The sequence below is a fragment of the Myotis nattereri genome (genome assembly GCF_964212035.1).
Source record: "Myotis nattereri genome assembly, chromosome: 1".
Lineage (NCBI taxonomy): Eukaryota > Metazoa > Chordata > Mammalia > Chiroptera > Vespertilionidae > Myotis > Myotis nattereri.
In genome coordinates, this window is record NC_138075.1 from 64823032 (window position 1) to 64838880 (window position 15849).

General features: G+C 48.8%; 1 protein-coding gene across 3 annotated transcripts in view; it reads left to right on the top strand.

The window, feature by feature from the left end:
• Nucleotides 1-10197, top strand: part of FRMD5 (FERM domain containing 5) — a 289075-nt gene extending 278878 nt beyond the window's left edge. For 2 of the 3 annotated variants that reach the window (XM_081112476.1, XM_081112474.1), the window contains 5 exons: nt 157-248; nt 3214-3288; nt 3842-3910; nt 4967-5073; nt 9268-10197. In XM_081112476.1, coding sequence (XP_080968602.1) covers nt 157-248; nt 3214-3288; nt 3842-3910; nt 4967-5073; nt 9268-9845 — 921 coding nt within the window. In that variant the 3' untranslated portion in view covers nt 9846-10197. The remainder of the gene's footprint in view (nt 1-156; nt 249-3213; nt 3289-3841; nt 3911-4966; nt 5074-9267) is intronic. The other variant, XM_081112475.1, reaches the window with a different exon arrangement.
• The last annotated feature ends 5652 nt before the right edge of the window (nt 10198-15849 follow it).

The window sequence follows — 15849 nt, forward strand, 5'->3', positions numbered from 1 at the left end:
TCTTCCAACTAGCCAGCGGCCAGGCAGCCCCTCTCATCTGCAGCCTGGGAGAGTCATGGGAGCCCTCAGACAGCTCGGGGGGGTCAGTGTCCTGGTCTACGTCACCCTTCACCTCTCCACCCCCACTCAGCTGTTTCCATGTGGGGTTTTTTGTAGGAAAAGAAAATTATTCTCACATATTTTGCTCCAACTCCAGAAGCCTGCAAGCACCTCTGGAAATGCGGAATTGAGAACCAAGCCTTCTACAAGTGAGTAGACAACACATGGCATGGGGCCGTCATTATCAGAGCCAGTGCGGGGAAAGCTGCTTTCAGAGGAATGACGGACAGGACGCATTCAGAAATGAGACGTGAGATGACAAGGCTAGCTTCCTTATAAAACTCAGACCCCTCTTGGGGTGCCTGGGTGTACCCCCTGGAGGGACAGAGCTGAGATCTGGAAATGTGTTTCAGTAGAGTTGCCTAAGTTGTGATGTCCTTGGACAGCCCTCTGTGTTAAAGCACTTCTAGGTTTTCAGAGTAAAGCTTGGACCAGGAGAAGCCCATGGGTGCCTGACTCAAATCACACTGGCCCCCTGGAGTCGGTCGGAGCCCTAAGACAGCTCAGCATACAATAGCTCCATGGAGCAGACTCAGCCCAGAGCAGTTCCCTAAGCCTTAGAGAGATCCTGGGCCCTCTCCCCAGTGAGTGACCTGGTGCTAAGCTGGCATGGATTCTAGCCCTTCCTGGAGTGTCAGTGCCAGAGGTGTGGCCAGGTGCCCAGGAGCCTGGGATGGGGTAGCTGGAGGGGGGCAAAGACTTGTCTGGTTCTGAGAAGCCCACTTTGCTTACCAAAGAATTTTGTAAAGAATTTGAGGGGTTTGTGCTTAGTCTTCTTTTCTCAAAACAATATATTTTTATTGTTTTCAGAGAGGGAGAGAGAGAAACATCAGTGATGAGAATCATTGATCGGCTGCCTCCTGCACGCCCCCTACTAGGGATCAAGCCCACAACCCGAGCATGTGCCCCAACCGGGAATCTAACCGTGACCTCCTGGTTCACAGGTCAGCGCTCAACCACGGAGCCACCACGGCCGAGCTGTGCTTAGCTGTCTTTAAGAAAGTGGGCATAAAGGTATCAGGGAGCAAAGAAATAGCCCACTGAGAAACTGGAGTGATGCCAGATAGAGTCTGTTTCACCAAAACCCTTGGTCTTGTTTTGAAAATAGAATGCAATGATTTATGCTTTAATAAACTGTATCTTAATCAGGACAACGTAAGACAAAAGGGTGTCGTATATGTTCTGCCGGATAGGCCATTGCTCTCCCTCAGTAACCGGAGGAGAGAGCAGAATTGCTCTAGGCTTTGGGGGCAGAGTGGGGGACGGGAGGGGGTGGGGTATCATCCTTCTTCCCAGTGAGCAGACTCCGCTACCTACTGGCTACTATGGGATGCTGGCCAGCGGAACTGGTCTCCTCCCTGTTACTGTGACCACAGCCCCAGACGTTGTATCTTGGGCAGGCTTTCTGAACTGCTTAACAATTTCTGTGCATTTGATACAGAATCAGGGATGAGCTGAATGAGTGGCCTGAATTCTAACCTGAGTTGTCTTTATTCTTCTCATTAAAGAGAAGACACTTGGAGAAGACTTTTGCATCGTCAAAATTTCCCTCCTGGTCAGTCCCTGGTACCCAAGGGGAAGCCAAGCAAACATTTCAGCACCATTTCTGGGGGCCTTTACTTTTCTGTCTGTGTCATGGGAACAGAACTGTGCTTCTGAACCTGTGACCAAACTCGGTTTCTGTCTTTCCATTAATAGGCCTCCAGACCTAGTTAGCCCGGCCAGCACCCACAGTGGAAACCAAGGTCGTCCTTCACTGTTTTCCATTAACCTCTCAATGTTCTAATTAGTGTTAGAAGTCAGATCCCCAGTTTTGCCAAGTTTCTAGCAGCGGCTACGTGGGCCTCTGAGCATCTCTCATTCGCAGATTCCTGCCAGTGCCCGGTGCTATGAAGGGAGCCAGGTCGGACTCAAGAATGTGCTCGGGCAGGAGGGCACTAGGCTGAGCCTCAGAGTCCTGAGCGAGGCGGGGCGGGTGACTCTCAGGAACTGCTGTTCATGGACTGTGGGGACAGCCCCCTAAGTATTCACGGCCCCCTCCCGGCAGAGGCTTCAGACCTCGATGGGTTCCTGGCGGATGAGCAGCAAGGGCACCCAGACGTGTTGTGGCTGAGTTGGGTCTTGGGAGACTTCACTCTGGGCAGCTGTGTCTACACTTCCTTTTCTAAGTGGAATCAGAGAAGTCACCCAAAAGGACGTTTTACAGTGCCCGTGGCCTTCCCGCGTCTCCACATCAGCTATTTCTACAGCCTTGAAAGGGAGGTTAATGGGCATTGGGGTGAGGTTCCAAGTTTAAATAAGTGATGGAACTTTTATTGAAGTTACGCTAGCTTCTTCATTTCAGGACTTCTCGGAGTCTTTAACGTGATAATACACGTTAGGGCTCTCCAAGAAGGAGATGAAATAGGAAGGCAGTTACCTAGACATGAACGCGAATCACCAAATACTAGGACTGGAAAGGTCTCCTGAGGCCACATAGTCTCAGCTCCATTAGTTTATAGGTAAGAAGATGGAGGCTAAAGAGAAAAAACTCTGCCTACCTGAGATCCAGTGGGTGGCATTCTATTATTCCCCCAGATTATCATCCCTAACATTTATTCTCCCAGGTGAACCCCTCACTCTCCTGACACGAAAGTGGGGTTCAGCCCTAGTCAGTTTGCTCAATGGATAGAACATCAGCCCATGGACTGAAGGGTCCCCGGTTCGATTCTGGTCAAGGGCACACATCTCAGTTGCAGAGTCGATCCCCGGCCCTGGTCAGAGACGTGTGGGAGGCAACCAATTGATCTCTCTCTCTCTCTCTCTCACACACACACACACACACACACACACACACACACACATCAATGTTTCTCTCTCCCTCCCTTCCACTCTCTAAAAACAAAAAAAATCAACGGGAAAATATCCTCGGATGAGGATTAACAACAAAAAGAAAGTGGGGTTCCATGTGCCCGTCCCTGACACTGAGGCCGTGAACACGGCCCTCAGGTCCGAAAGGAGAGTCAGACACGGGCAGGGCTGGGAGGGCCTTCTTGCTGGGCCAGCCGCTGGGAACGCGCTGTTTGGCCTGGGCCAGCCGCAGGCCGCGTCACACGGGGCTTTGCCTTGCTGCAGGCTGGAGAAGTCAAGCCAAGTCCGCACAGTGTCCAGCAGCAACTTATTCTTTAAAGGGAGCCGGTTCCGATACAGGTAAATAGTGACAGTAAGTAACCATTATGGACCTACTTTCAGACCCTTCCCCCAGAACAGTGGCTCAGTGGTCCTTATCCTTGAGAACAAAGAAACTGGAAACCTCCAGAAAAGCCCGAGGTTCCCATCAAATCCTTTGACTATCCTTTCCCTCCCTGCAGCTGGGTCTGTAGGGTTTTAAATGAGTACCTTCTCCTCCTGCCTTTACAACAGCAGCACAATAAGAACTGTAACAGTAATTCTTCCCATGCCTGTCTAAGGATTTCTCTTTTTCTGCAATATTTTTGGAACATCCTGGACAAGGAGGAATCATTCCTAAATGAGAATGAAAGATCCAAAGACTCCAGAGATAGAGGGCTCTCTAAGATCAGCTGCCGGGACATCCTAGGCTTGCTTGTGGGGGTGAGGTTCTCTCTCAGTGGCCTAAACACTGGGAAGGGGTAGGCCAGGGGCCGTTTCCCAGCTCAGCCTTAGTAATCGGAGAGCTTGGAGAGGAGCCCAGTCCTGGAACGCTGTCTCACTTCTTGGTGCTGCTTCATTATACTCCTCACAGTGGCCGAGTTGCAAAGGAAGTAATGGAGTCGAGCGCCCAGATCAAACGGGAGCCGCCGGAAATCCACAGGTAGGCTGCCAGGGGCTTCCCCTAAAAGCAGTTCCAGCTCAGGTCCCGGAACCTCGAAAGAGCCAGCAGCTGGAGTAATGTGAAGACTGGCCACATGGCTCCCAAAAGGGGAAGGAGAACAGGGCAGAAGCGGTGAAGAGACCCATCTCAGCTAAAGATGAATGAGAGCGGGGAGACGGGCTAATGCAGACAGTACGTCAGATCCAGGAGCACCTTCCTGGGTAATTCTGTACTGTCCTCCCAGGTCCTGAAATTGGTCAGACACCATGGAGGACATGTCCAAGCAGCAAGATTTCATTGGCTGTGGAATCAATTCATTACAAAAGCCAGGGATAGCCCCACACCCCAGTCACACCCCTCGTAAACTAGTTCTGAGAGCCATGCTTCGTGCATACATTTCCAGGAGCCCATCTCCTAGAACCCAATGAGCCCCAGAGAGAATATGATTGGCCAAGAGAGCTAGGGTTTGTCAACCAGCCTGACCTCTGGGAATGGGAGCCCTTTACACAGACCCCCTGCCACCTCTGATGGGAATCAAGGGGGCTGCCATATCCATTTTCGGGAGCACTGATTACCCTGGGGCCCCATCCTGCTCAGAAACCAGTGGCACCATTGCCACACTAAAGGAAGGTTCTGGTGGATCTGGGACATAGGGAGTGTCTCTGACTGGGATCCAAAGTGGGTATTAAAGATTTTTTAAAAAAAAAAACAAAATAAGCCGAAACCGGTTTGGCTCAGTGGATAGAGCGTCAGCCTGCGGACTGAAAGGTCCCAGGTTCGATTCCGGTCAAGGGCATGTACCTGGGTTGCGGGCACATCCCCAGTGGGAGATGTGCAGGAGGCAGCTGATCGATGTTTCTCGCTCATCGATGTTTCTAACTCTCTATCTCTCTCCCTTCCTCTCTGTAAAAAATCAATAAAATATATTAAAAAAATAAAAAAATAAAAAAAATAAAACTTAAACGGCCAGACAATTATAGTGGCCACTCCCCAACTCGGAGTCCTGACCACAGGTATCTGTGCACTAAGCTAACTGCTCTTTTTCTTTAACCCCAGAGCTGGGATGGTTCCCAGCCGCAGCTGTCCCTCCATAACCCATGGCCCAAGGCTGAGCAGCGTCCCCAGGACTCGGAGAAGAGCTGTTCACATCTCCATCATGGAAGGTAAGCGTGAGCTCTGGAGATAGAAGGTAAGCTGACCAATTTCTCCGAGTTGTGACTTCGACCAGTTCCACTCAGGGACCTTGAAAAGAAGTGAATTTTCACTGGAGACAGCAGCAAGTTCCTCTGATGGTAGGGAGAAGGTTTCACCCAGCGGATGGGCACACAGGCGGGGTGTCAGGGGCAAGGGGATCCCCTCCAGCCCCGCTGAGCTGTAATCCAGGAGGGCTGTCGATCGGAGAGTATTCGGGGTAGACCTTTGGGAAACAAGGCATGTGGGCTCTACAAGGTTCCCCGCGGTTCTGAAACTGCTTTCCATCCAGAGGCCTTTCACTTGTTTTCCAGATCTGACCAGTCTCCACAGCTTAAGTGATCAGAGTGGCCTGGGGCAGTTAACCAAAACTAAACACGCCTGGTTCTGAAGCATTCCAGTAACGGCCACCACCTTTCCTTCAGGGTAGAAGCCTGCCCTCTTGCCGTCTGAATTCTCTAACATTATCTTAGGAAACCCATATGCCCCTCTCTCTCAGCCCTTCTCTCCCTTTGGAGTAGGTGGAGGTAGAGAGACAAAGTCTGTGTAGCTTCAGAACTAGATCCCCCAGCAGCCTGAGGTGACACCGCTCTCGTGTCTAGGTACTTAAGCCCTGTCAGGAGACTCTCGGAATAGTGCCCTCCTGCTGGGGTCCCTGCCCCGCTGGCCCTGCAGGCTGGACACAGGCGTCAGGTTTTCATTCCGGATGACGACCGTTTGCAGGACCGCAGATCTCAAGCAGCAGGATTACTTCAAACCTTGTTTCTGTCTTGGAGGCTGGGGGAGGGAAGGCCCTTTGTCTTTTCTGAGCGAATGCTGCTTGTTAATGAAAACCAAGTTAGGAAGGCCGCTCTCCCGGGGAGGATCTCGGGTTTGTCACTGACTCTGCGTCACCGGGGTGTGGCTCTCTGGGGGCTGAGAACCCTGGCTGGGCAACCACCACCGAGTGCCTTCATTACCTGAGAACCTTTGGTGTTCCATTTGTAAACAAGGGGCATCTTCCTGGCCATGGGCTGCAGGGACGCTGGTGTAGTGCCAGAGCACGTCTGGGCAGGCAGCCAGCCCAGTGCAGAGCCCTGGCCAGGAAGGCCAGAGGAGATTCCATCAGAGTCCTGCCGCGGACTTTCTGGGGCAGGTTGTTTACCCTCGGAGCCTGTTGCCCCCACTGTAGACTGGGGTGTGAATGTGGAAGGCGCCTTGTAAACTACCAAGGGATGGAATTACTGAGGTCCGTCATCAGACACAGTACCCTGAGTCTGTCCCCCTGTCAGGCTGAGCAGAACAGAGGGTGGCTCACACTGTCCCTCTTCTTTTGGGTGTTCCCCTCAGGAAAGTGGAATGATCTTCTCCTCTTTTGAGGAACTATAACTTTCTCCCCCTATGTGTCCCTTCTTCCCATCCATCCTGAGGCTGAAGCCGCCAGGTTCTCCCCAGCGGAGGATGGGGCACAGCCCATTTCCAGCCCAAGCCACTTCCTCACACTTCGGAGCCACTCACCCAAAGCCCAGTGTCTGTGTAGTTTCAAACCCTGAGTTTTCTGGACAGCCCCGATCCCCCTGCCCTCAGCACTGTTCCCTTCCCTCTCGTCTGTCACCCTCTGAGAGGTCTAGGGCCCTTATACGGGCCTCAGGGAACCAGCTACAGGCTGGGAAGCATGACTTTTTATGGCTCTAAGTGCTTCTGACTGAATCCAGTCCCCTGATAACATGGGCCTCTCGAGCGGCTCCTTCCCTGCAGCTCAGCCTGCTCTGGGGCTCACGGAGCTGACCTCCCTCCAGCACGGGAGGCGCTGCGAAGGGGCCGCCGTGGGCCGACATCGGCACAAATCCCTTGTCCGTGGCTGCTTTTCCATCCTTTCCACCTGTATCTCCCTGCCCGGCTGGTTTCCATGAAGAGGTCAGCTGGCTTCCACTGAAGAAGCACCTGCTTTCCTGGGCTGCCATGGGGAAGAGTCTGATTAAGATTCACACCAGAGTCCGCGTGCAGCTCCGGTTGACTAACCACTGCCTTCGGCCCCTGAGTGTGCGCGTCCTGAGGATGGGGCCCCGGCTGCAGGGTAGGCTCCTGACCGCTGTGCCCCTCAGCCCCCGGGGAGCCACCTCTGGGCAAGGCAGTCAGCTGGAGCACCTCCAAGGTAACCAGACAGTCCTGTTTGCTGCACCCCTCGCCCGATCCCACCCACAGCACCCGCCCCCCCCCCCCCCCCCAGAATATCAGGTTTGGTGAAGGGGTGAGGCAGGTGGTGGTTTACAGTGACACCTGAAGTTCCGTACAGGACTAACCTGACAGGGGTGATGCCGGTGAGGTCTGTTGAGGGAACAGGCGACTAACATTTACAGAGTAACTCTGTCTGTCAGACATTACTGGAAATGCATGCATATCCATTATCTTGTTTACTGAGAGCACCAACAATTCAGTATGTGGCTGCTGGTGTCCCTCTAACTCGTGCTTTCTGATGTCAGAGACTTTGCCTCTCTCCTTCCCCAGCTTAGGGCTACACTGCAGGCCAGGCTAAGCTCGCACTGAAGTGGCTTCTGGTTGCTAAGCTGGTCAGACTTTGGAAGCTCTGGCAGTCAGAGCTGTCCTGGAGGGGGCAGCCCCATGAAAGGGTGTGAGATGCCCTGTGCAGGGGGAACTGAGGCTCCAGAGAAAGGGGGGCCAGCAGAGTGGCTGGGAAAGGAGCTGAGCCAATGCCATGTGTAATCAGGGCCTGAAGGTTTCTGTTTCATCGGGGATCCCTTACCCACTGGTAGGTACACATTCCTCCGGCTGCACGTGCACATGGGAAATCGGGGAGGAGAGCCGGGGAAGCAGAGACCAAAGGAGTGCCAGGGGCTCTGGAACAGGGACAGACAGGCTGCACAACAGCTCCTTGGACAGTTAGGACCTAAATCTAAGGGAGGTGCCGGCGGTTGGCTTAATTCATCCTGCCCACTGTCCCACTCCCCGTAATCCAGCTGCGTGACCATTAGCACCATGAAACAGAAGGATGCTTGGGTTCTCTCCATGCCTTTGCCATTAGCAACCAACCAGACTTTAGGTACGTTCTGTAACCTCTCACCCTCACTTCTTCATGGAGTTGTTAAAAGATAATGAACGTGCTTTAAAAAGTTTAAACCATTGTACAAATTTAAGATTTTAGCATAGGAACAAAACAAAATACAGCTAGGACTGTAAGGAGACTGTTGGCTGCTGAACTAGCCCTGAACCAGAAAACTCCCCAAACAGCTGGTTAGGTCAAAGCTTTCCCTGTCTGGGGCAGTCAGAGTCCATTTCAGAGCAACAGAAGGGGGCTGGCTTCTCTTGTCGTAGGCCACAAGGCAGGGAGAGCCACTCTGGCACCACCGAGATGGCCAGGGATGGAAAATACAGATGTTGAACCTGGAACAGGACGCCACTCCCTCGGCAGCACTGTGATGTGAGCCTCTCGGTGACTCTGAGCCCATAGCCTCTGGGCTGTTGGGTTGCGGGAGTAACTGGCTCCTGTTTTTCCCTAGCAGAGCTTGAGCCCTGGAAAGAAATGCTCCATCCGGGAAAGTAAAGAGATAATGCGTAGTTTTAGAGGCCACAGACCCTTTCTCCTAAAAAATGTAAGAGAATTTCCCCCTCACCCAAAGTTCGCTCTGCACTCCGGAGTGTCTAAAATAGGGACTCAGCCTGTTCTGGACCCAGATCATCCTAAGGTGAAAAGAGAGGAAGCTGGCCGGAGCTCCTCCCCTTCTCTATCAGCGAGCACTCAGGCAGGTAGGGTTTTCATGTCCCACAGGGTCAGGACAGATAGAACTGGGGGGCTGAAGACACCGATAGCAACTGCAGAAAAGATGCCTCATGAGCTCAAGGAGCTGTAAACTAGGCTGTTAAAAGGACACTCAGCTCCAGAATCAGCATTAGATGCGGCCCAGGCCAACCAGTCTTACCTCCCCGCTCCTGCCTCTCAAGGCCCTCAGCCCAAGAGGCATACCTGATCTCCCTGAGCCGTGGCCCCAGCTCTCAATCAGGGATAGTCTGCGATTCAGACTCTTTCCAATTGGGGCTAAAACCAGGCCCAGGACACCAGAGGCAGGAATGGCACAATCTTTAACAAATGTGGCCAAAACTATAAACAAAAAGAAAAACAAGTGTGCGCTGGTACAGAAAGCCTGCTCACGTTCCTTTTGCCTTCCCAGGCCTCGAGTCCCTGCGGGACAGTGCCCACTCCACCCCTGTGCGCTCCTCCTCTCACGGGGACACCTTCCTGCCCCACGTGAGAAGCAGCCGGGCAGACAGCAATGAGCGAGTCGCCGTGATTGCAGACGAGGCCTACAGCCCTGCAGACAGCATGCTGCCCACCCCTGTGGCCGAGCACAGCCTGGAGCTGATGCTGCTCTCCCGGCAGATCAACGGGGCCACCTGCAGCATCGAGGAGGAGAAGGAGTCTGAGGCCAGCACCCCCACGGCTGCAGATGTGGAGGCCCTGGGGGGAGAGCTGAGGGCCCTGTGTCAGGGGCACGGCAGGCCGGAGGAGCAACAGGTGAATAAGTTTGTTTTAAGTGTCCTCCGTTTGCTCCTTGTGACCATGGGACTCCTCTTTGTTTTGCTCCTCCTCCTGATCATCCTTACCGAGTCTGACCTTGACATTGCCTTTTTCCGAGATATCCGTCAGACCCCCGAGTTCGAACAATTCCACTATCAATACTTTTGTCCCCTCAGGCGATGGTTTGCCTGCAAAATCCGCTCAGTGGTGAGCCTGCTCATTGACACCTGAGAAGACATGACTCCTCCTAATAACTAGCCAGGTGGACCAAGGAGCCCGGCTACCCATTCCCAGCAATGGGACCCATCGCGGAACCATCGGCACATGTACCAAATCCTCCTTTCATGACTCAAAGTCCACGGCCTAGGAGGGTGGTTTCCCAGAAGAAGAAGGGGATAGGCTCATGCCCTGTCTAAACAAACTGGGAAGGCTCATTCCCTTCAGCGGTTCTCCCAGGAAAGGCTCGGCGACGCTGTTTCTCATCCTCCCAATACGCAGGATAACTTTTGGCTTTGAATTTTGATTTTTCATAGATGTGTATTATTTTGAAAGTATCGAATAAAAATAATTTATTTTATTATTACTGATTATCACCGTAGTGTCACCTAGCAGGCGGGACACTAGTTGAAGACTAGAGAGCTGTTGTCTTCTGTATTCTGCAGGAGCTTTTCTGCTGGGTTCCAGTAGACTCGTCACTGCAGCCTCAGTGGGGCAGACCAGGGGTCTGGACAGTGGCAACGTCTAAGTTTTCTCGCCAGACAGAGCTTTTTAAAAAGTAAACATCCATGTAGAATGATTAAATGAAAAGTTGCTTCTTATGATGGTCTGAGTTGGATTTTCTTTTCCTTTTGTTTTTTTCAAATCTGAGCAGAGTGGGCATCTGAAGGGACCACCGCTACAGCAGCAGCAAGCAGCAGGGGTGGGGTAAGTCTGTCCCCTTAGACTAGATCCCAGTGGGCGTCGCCATGAGCTTTGTATAATGAACTTTGACTTCTGTGATTTTTTTTTTTTTCTTTCGGAAGAACCTCAAGACTTTTAGAGTGCTCCAGAGGCGTTAGGTGACTTGAGTGGTACCAGACACAGGACTGTCAGAAATGTTGGACAAAATGTAGTTAACAGAAACCAGAGCTAAGATGCCTGAGAGACCACTGAGATTCAGAGAGCAGTGCTTATTTTGTACAACCCCCCGCAAAAAAAAAAAAAAAAAAAAAAAATACAAAGACTATTTCAATTTATATTTTAACAACAAAATGTTATTTTCTTATCAATTCATATTTTGTTTTTACCTTATGGATTAAGAAAATAGAGCCTGATGAACTAAACGATGCAAGACAGAAACTGATCCTGAGAATGAAAAGCTTCAGAAAATAGAATTCCAAGATCAACAAACAGCCTTGGAAGGGACCAGGAAAGTAACCTCTTTAAATAGGAGGCCTAAGAGGTGCCTGCGGAGAAAGGTGGATGTGGCAGAGGCCAACCTTTAGATGTAGAAGTACTGCCCCCTAGGGACCTCCTCCGCATCAGAAAAGTAAGTTGTAGGAAAGAGCGCTTGGCGTCCGTCCGTCCTTGGCGAGGGAACGGTGGAAGCCTGTGGAAGCGCAGCACGAGAGGGTGAGCGTGGTGTCCGAGGCCCAAGCGCGGCAACTATTACACACACTCACACACAGCATCTAGTTTTCATCTCGGGAAGAGACTTCTCAGTCACCTGGGGTCTGCCTCAGGGAGGAGGAGGAACCTGAGGCCAGCCATGCCCCTGACACAGGGCTCAGCTCTCCCCCTAGGGCCTCTACATCTGTAGCAGATGGTCAGTGGACAGTTCCTAGGACCCACACAACAGTGGAGCAACTGCTGACACCCTACGGTGTTGGGCCCCCTCCAAATGCAGAACAGAACGAGTCACTTTTAGGTTTGCTCACCCCCAGTTGGTCCCCTGAGATGGCAGAACCATATCCATGTATAGAGTGCAAACAGCCTTGGAATAAATGGGGTTTTTCTTTTGGGGGGAGGAGGGGGAGATGTGGAGGGGTATATAATGTTAAATGTCCGTTCATCTAGACCAAGGTTGGTAAGCTTCTTCTTCAAGGTGCCAGATAGTAAATATTTTTTTATTTTGATGTTATGGGTCATAGTCTACGGCAATTATTGAACTCTGCCGTCGTAGCACAAAAACAGCCAAAGGTAATACATAAACGAAGGAACGTGGCTGTGTTCCAAGAAACCTTTTTATTTATAAAAAGAGAGTGAGCTGAATTTGGCCCACAAGCCGTAATTTGCCAACCCTAATCTATACAATGAAACTGCCCCTTACCATGATGTTAGCAGAAAGAGGGTCGGCTCTGCGCCAGTTCCTGACATGTGCTAAAGATCCAGGGCCGTTTCCCAGGGGGGGCATGGGGGTTGCTTGTTTAAAGGGTGCTCGCACAACCAACCAGCAAGGAGATGTCTGGGGCCAAGATGTGCAAGACCAAGTACTGGGATGCTAAAACACAGCCAGAATCTAAGAATGGAAGAGGGCTTGTCTGATCATTTCCATACCAGCAACAATTTGGGCAGAACTACAAACATCTATTTACCAAGTGACAAGACAAACTGAGGGAGATCCTAGTAAAGATTAGGGATCACGTAGAATCAACTAGCCACTGCCACTTACCATCTATACAGGAAAGGCTTTATTTAGTACAGAACTAAAGCGAAAAGAGCAGACGTGGAGATGAAAAGGCTGTCAGGAGATAGGGGGCTGGTTTTAACATGGATAGCTACTGTCTTATGCAACATAGCAGATTACCTGTTAGTGTAGTGTTCCTACCTCAGTCTGTAGAGTACGGTGTTTCTATGCTGTGAGTGATGGCCTCGACGCGGACCATTCATATCCACACTAAAAAAAGATGCAGTATCCCAGTTCCTGGTACGTTACTTGTGTCTAGAGTTCTAACAGTACAATAGTCCATACCAACTCCAACAGCTGGATTTTTCTCTCTGAATAGAAACTTTGAGGTCCTTTGTTTCCAGGGCTTATCTCAGAAAATACATATAGAAAAGTTTCCTTCAATTTGCTTTTCAAATAGTGCTTGAGTAGCAAGCCTCCTTTGTAGGTGACTAGTCTTTTTTGGTATCGCCTCATCATTTAAAATTGTTCAAGTTTTTAACCTGCTTTTACTGTGTTCCGCTATGTCTCCCATTGTCTCTTAATTAGTTTGATCTCATTGTAGAAAAGGCAATGGTTTCCATAGCTTCATCTATCAGAGGAAATAAAACTCTTACTAAAGAATAGTGTGCTGCATCTCTAAGCAGTAGAGGGTAAACTACCTGCAAATGTGAATTTCTTAGTTTCATTAAAAAATACATAGTTGCTAACCTTTCGTGTGCCAAAAAGTCTAAGTGACATTTTCCTTCAAAGCAATGTACTTTTTTCTACATATTCAGTATGTAGTTAGCATAAAATCATTGGTGCCATGAAAATTATTTTTAGACTTAAATAAATATTTAAATATCATAGAAGAGTGGACTCTTTTTTAACTTATATCATGTCTCACTTTATCCTCAAAGTTACCAACACACAGATAAAAGGGTACCAGTGGGATTTACAAAGCTCACTGCCACTTGCGATTGGAATCAAAATAATTATTTTGCTTATAGCCCTCTCCCCAAAGTAAATACTATTAGGAACTTAGAAGCTACAAGCGTGAAATAATTTTAAAGGAGAATTATACCTCTTTTTTCTGGTGAGGAAAACCAAGAAGTGATTTTCCCAAGGTTACACAATCTTAGAGCCCAAAGAAGAACCCAGATAGTCCAGCATCTGAACCAGCTTCGAATAAGAGGAAGGACAGAAAACACTTCCCATGAAAGGAACAGAATGATATTCCCACTACAGTAACAAACCTCGTATTTACAACTTACAAAATATGTCCCTACGACATTATCTCACCTAGTTATGTAATAATCATCACTGTGGCTAAAAAACTGGTAATGGTCTTCTAAATTCCATAAGGATAAAAGGTGAAAGGAGGGTCCACTATGCTAGCCTATTATCTTCCTGTTTTCAACTCTGCCTCCAACCCTCCATTCTCCTGCAGGTCATCCTCGTAAAGCACTGATGAAGTTAGGCCACCTAGTCTCCAAAACTTCAGAGGTGCCCATTACCTACCTATAAAATAACACCTATGCCCCCCTGTCCCCAGTCGAAGTTTATTTAAAAAAAAAAAAGTCTTTGCTTAAAGTAACCTGAAGAATAAAAAGCGTAAGAAAAAAACCACCATAAGGACCAATGGATGTGGGTGTTTTCCCAGATCCTACAGATTTACAGCAGCCACCCTATGCACACACCCTTTCAGGGCTCTAGAATCCACTCCCCCTGCTTAGGATTCCTCAGTCATCGCCAAGCCCCTCTGCGCCTGAGCACACTTCTGGTTTTAGTTCACCAACATGCTTCCTCTACACACCCCTACAACTTGCTGATCGAGCAGAGCAAACTGGCAAAAGGTACTTTAAAACTTTTCCTCTTGACCAGCTTCCATTTTAGGAAAAGATACTTTAAAATGTTTTTTTTTCCTGCCCTAGCCAGTTTGGTTCAGTGGATAGAGCATTGGCCTGTGGACTCAAGGGTCCTGGGTTCGATTCTGGTCAAGGGCACATGCCTGGGTTGCAGGCTCAGTCCCCAGTGGGGGTGGGGGGAGGAGGCAGCCGATCAATGGTTTTCTCTCATCATTGATGTTTCTCTCTCCCTCTCCCTTCCTCTCTGAAATCAATAAAAATAGAGCATCGGCCTGCAGACTGAAGGGTCCCAGGTTCGATTCTGGTCAAGGGCATGTACCTTGGTTGCGGGCACATCCCCAGTAGGGGAAGTGCCGGAGGCAGCTGATTGATGTTTCTAACTTTCTATCCCTCTCCCTTCCTCTCTGTAAAAAAAAATCAATTAAATATATCTATATCTATATCTATCTATCTATCTATATATATATATATATAAAATGTTTTATTCCTCATTCTGTAACTGTGCTAAATGTTATCTTCCTCACAAAACTTCACCTTTACATTTGAAAATCTAAACATTTATATCCAAATGAACCACAATATTGTTCTATGGTGTTTGGAACTAAAACTTAATTCTACTATCAAACTCAGTTCTAGCTATCAATGTTTAAGGAAACATTTCTTAAAAGATCGCTTTGTACATACAAAAAAGTACTAAGACAGAAGGGACAGCCTAATGAACAGGACACCTAAGTTTTTGGAATCTGAAGTGAGAGGGCATATATTTATTGCTCTTGGGTTTGATATAAAAGGCACATGTGTCTACCCTCCCCACCTTCCCATTTACTATATACTGGATTAAATCTTTGTTTCCACAGCCCTAAGCTTCCCTGCTTTCCTGGAGAACTAGTTTTTAAATATATATATATATATATATATATATATATATATATATATATATATTTTTTAATTAATTTCAGAGAGGGAGCGAGAGATAGAAACATCCATGATGAGAATCATTGATCAGCTGCCTCCTTGCACGGACCCTATTGGGGATTGAGCCCGCAACCTGAGCATGTGCCCTTGACCAGAATCGAACCCGGGATCCTTCAGTCTGCAGGCCGACACTCTATCCACTGAGCCAAAAGGCTAGGGCCTGGAGAACTTCTTAAAGTCTTCTTTATAGAAAGGAAATCCAAAGGCCAAAATACTAAAAGAGGAGTAAGCAACTCATATTCTATTAAATCCTAATCATTTATAGTCTCTCCTAGACTGATCAAGTCTGTCCACCCAAAATGAGAATTCTCTCCTTCCTCCTTAATGTAAAGAAAAAACAAAACAAACAAAAAAACCAACCACCAGTAAGACACCGGTTATCTCAAAGGAAATAATTCAAGTGGAATTCAGAGCTTCTACCCTTAAAAGATATCATAAAGGCAAACTTACAAAGAGGGTTTACCCTGAATGGACAGAGAGCAATCATAATACACAAATAATTATAGAAGCCACAAAGCTTTAAGCAAGTCTCTGGGAGAAATACCTTTCACAACAGACTGCAGTTTAAGGATGTCCTAAGGGAGACAATTTTATGTGCTTTCTAGAGTTAAACAATTACTCCATTACAGAATTTATCCCTGAGTAACAAGTCCCCACTCTCTTTCCTTCCTTCATTGCCTCAAGAAGACAGAACCCTATTAAGTGGAATTGAATATAAATGGCACAGTTTATGAAGCTACAATGGCAAAAGGAACCACAAAAATGA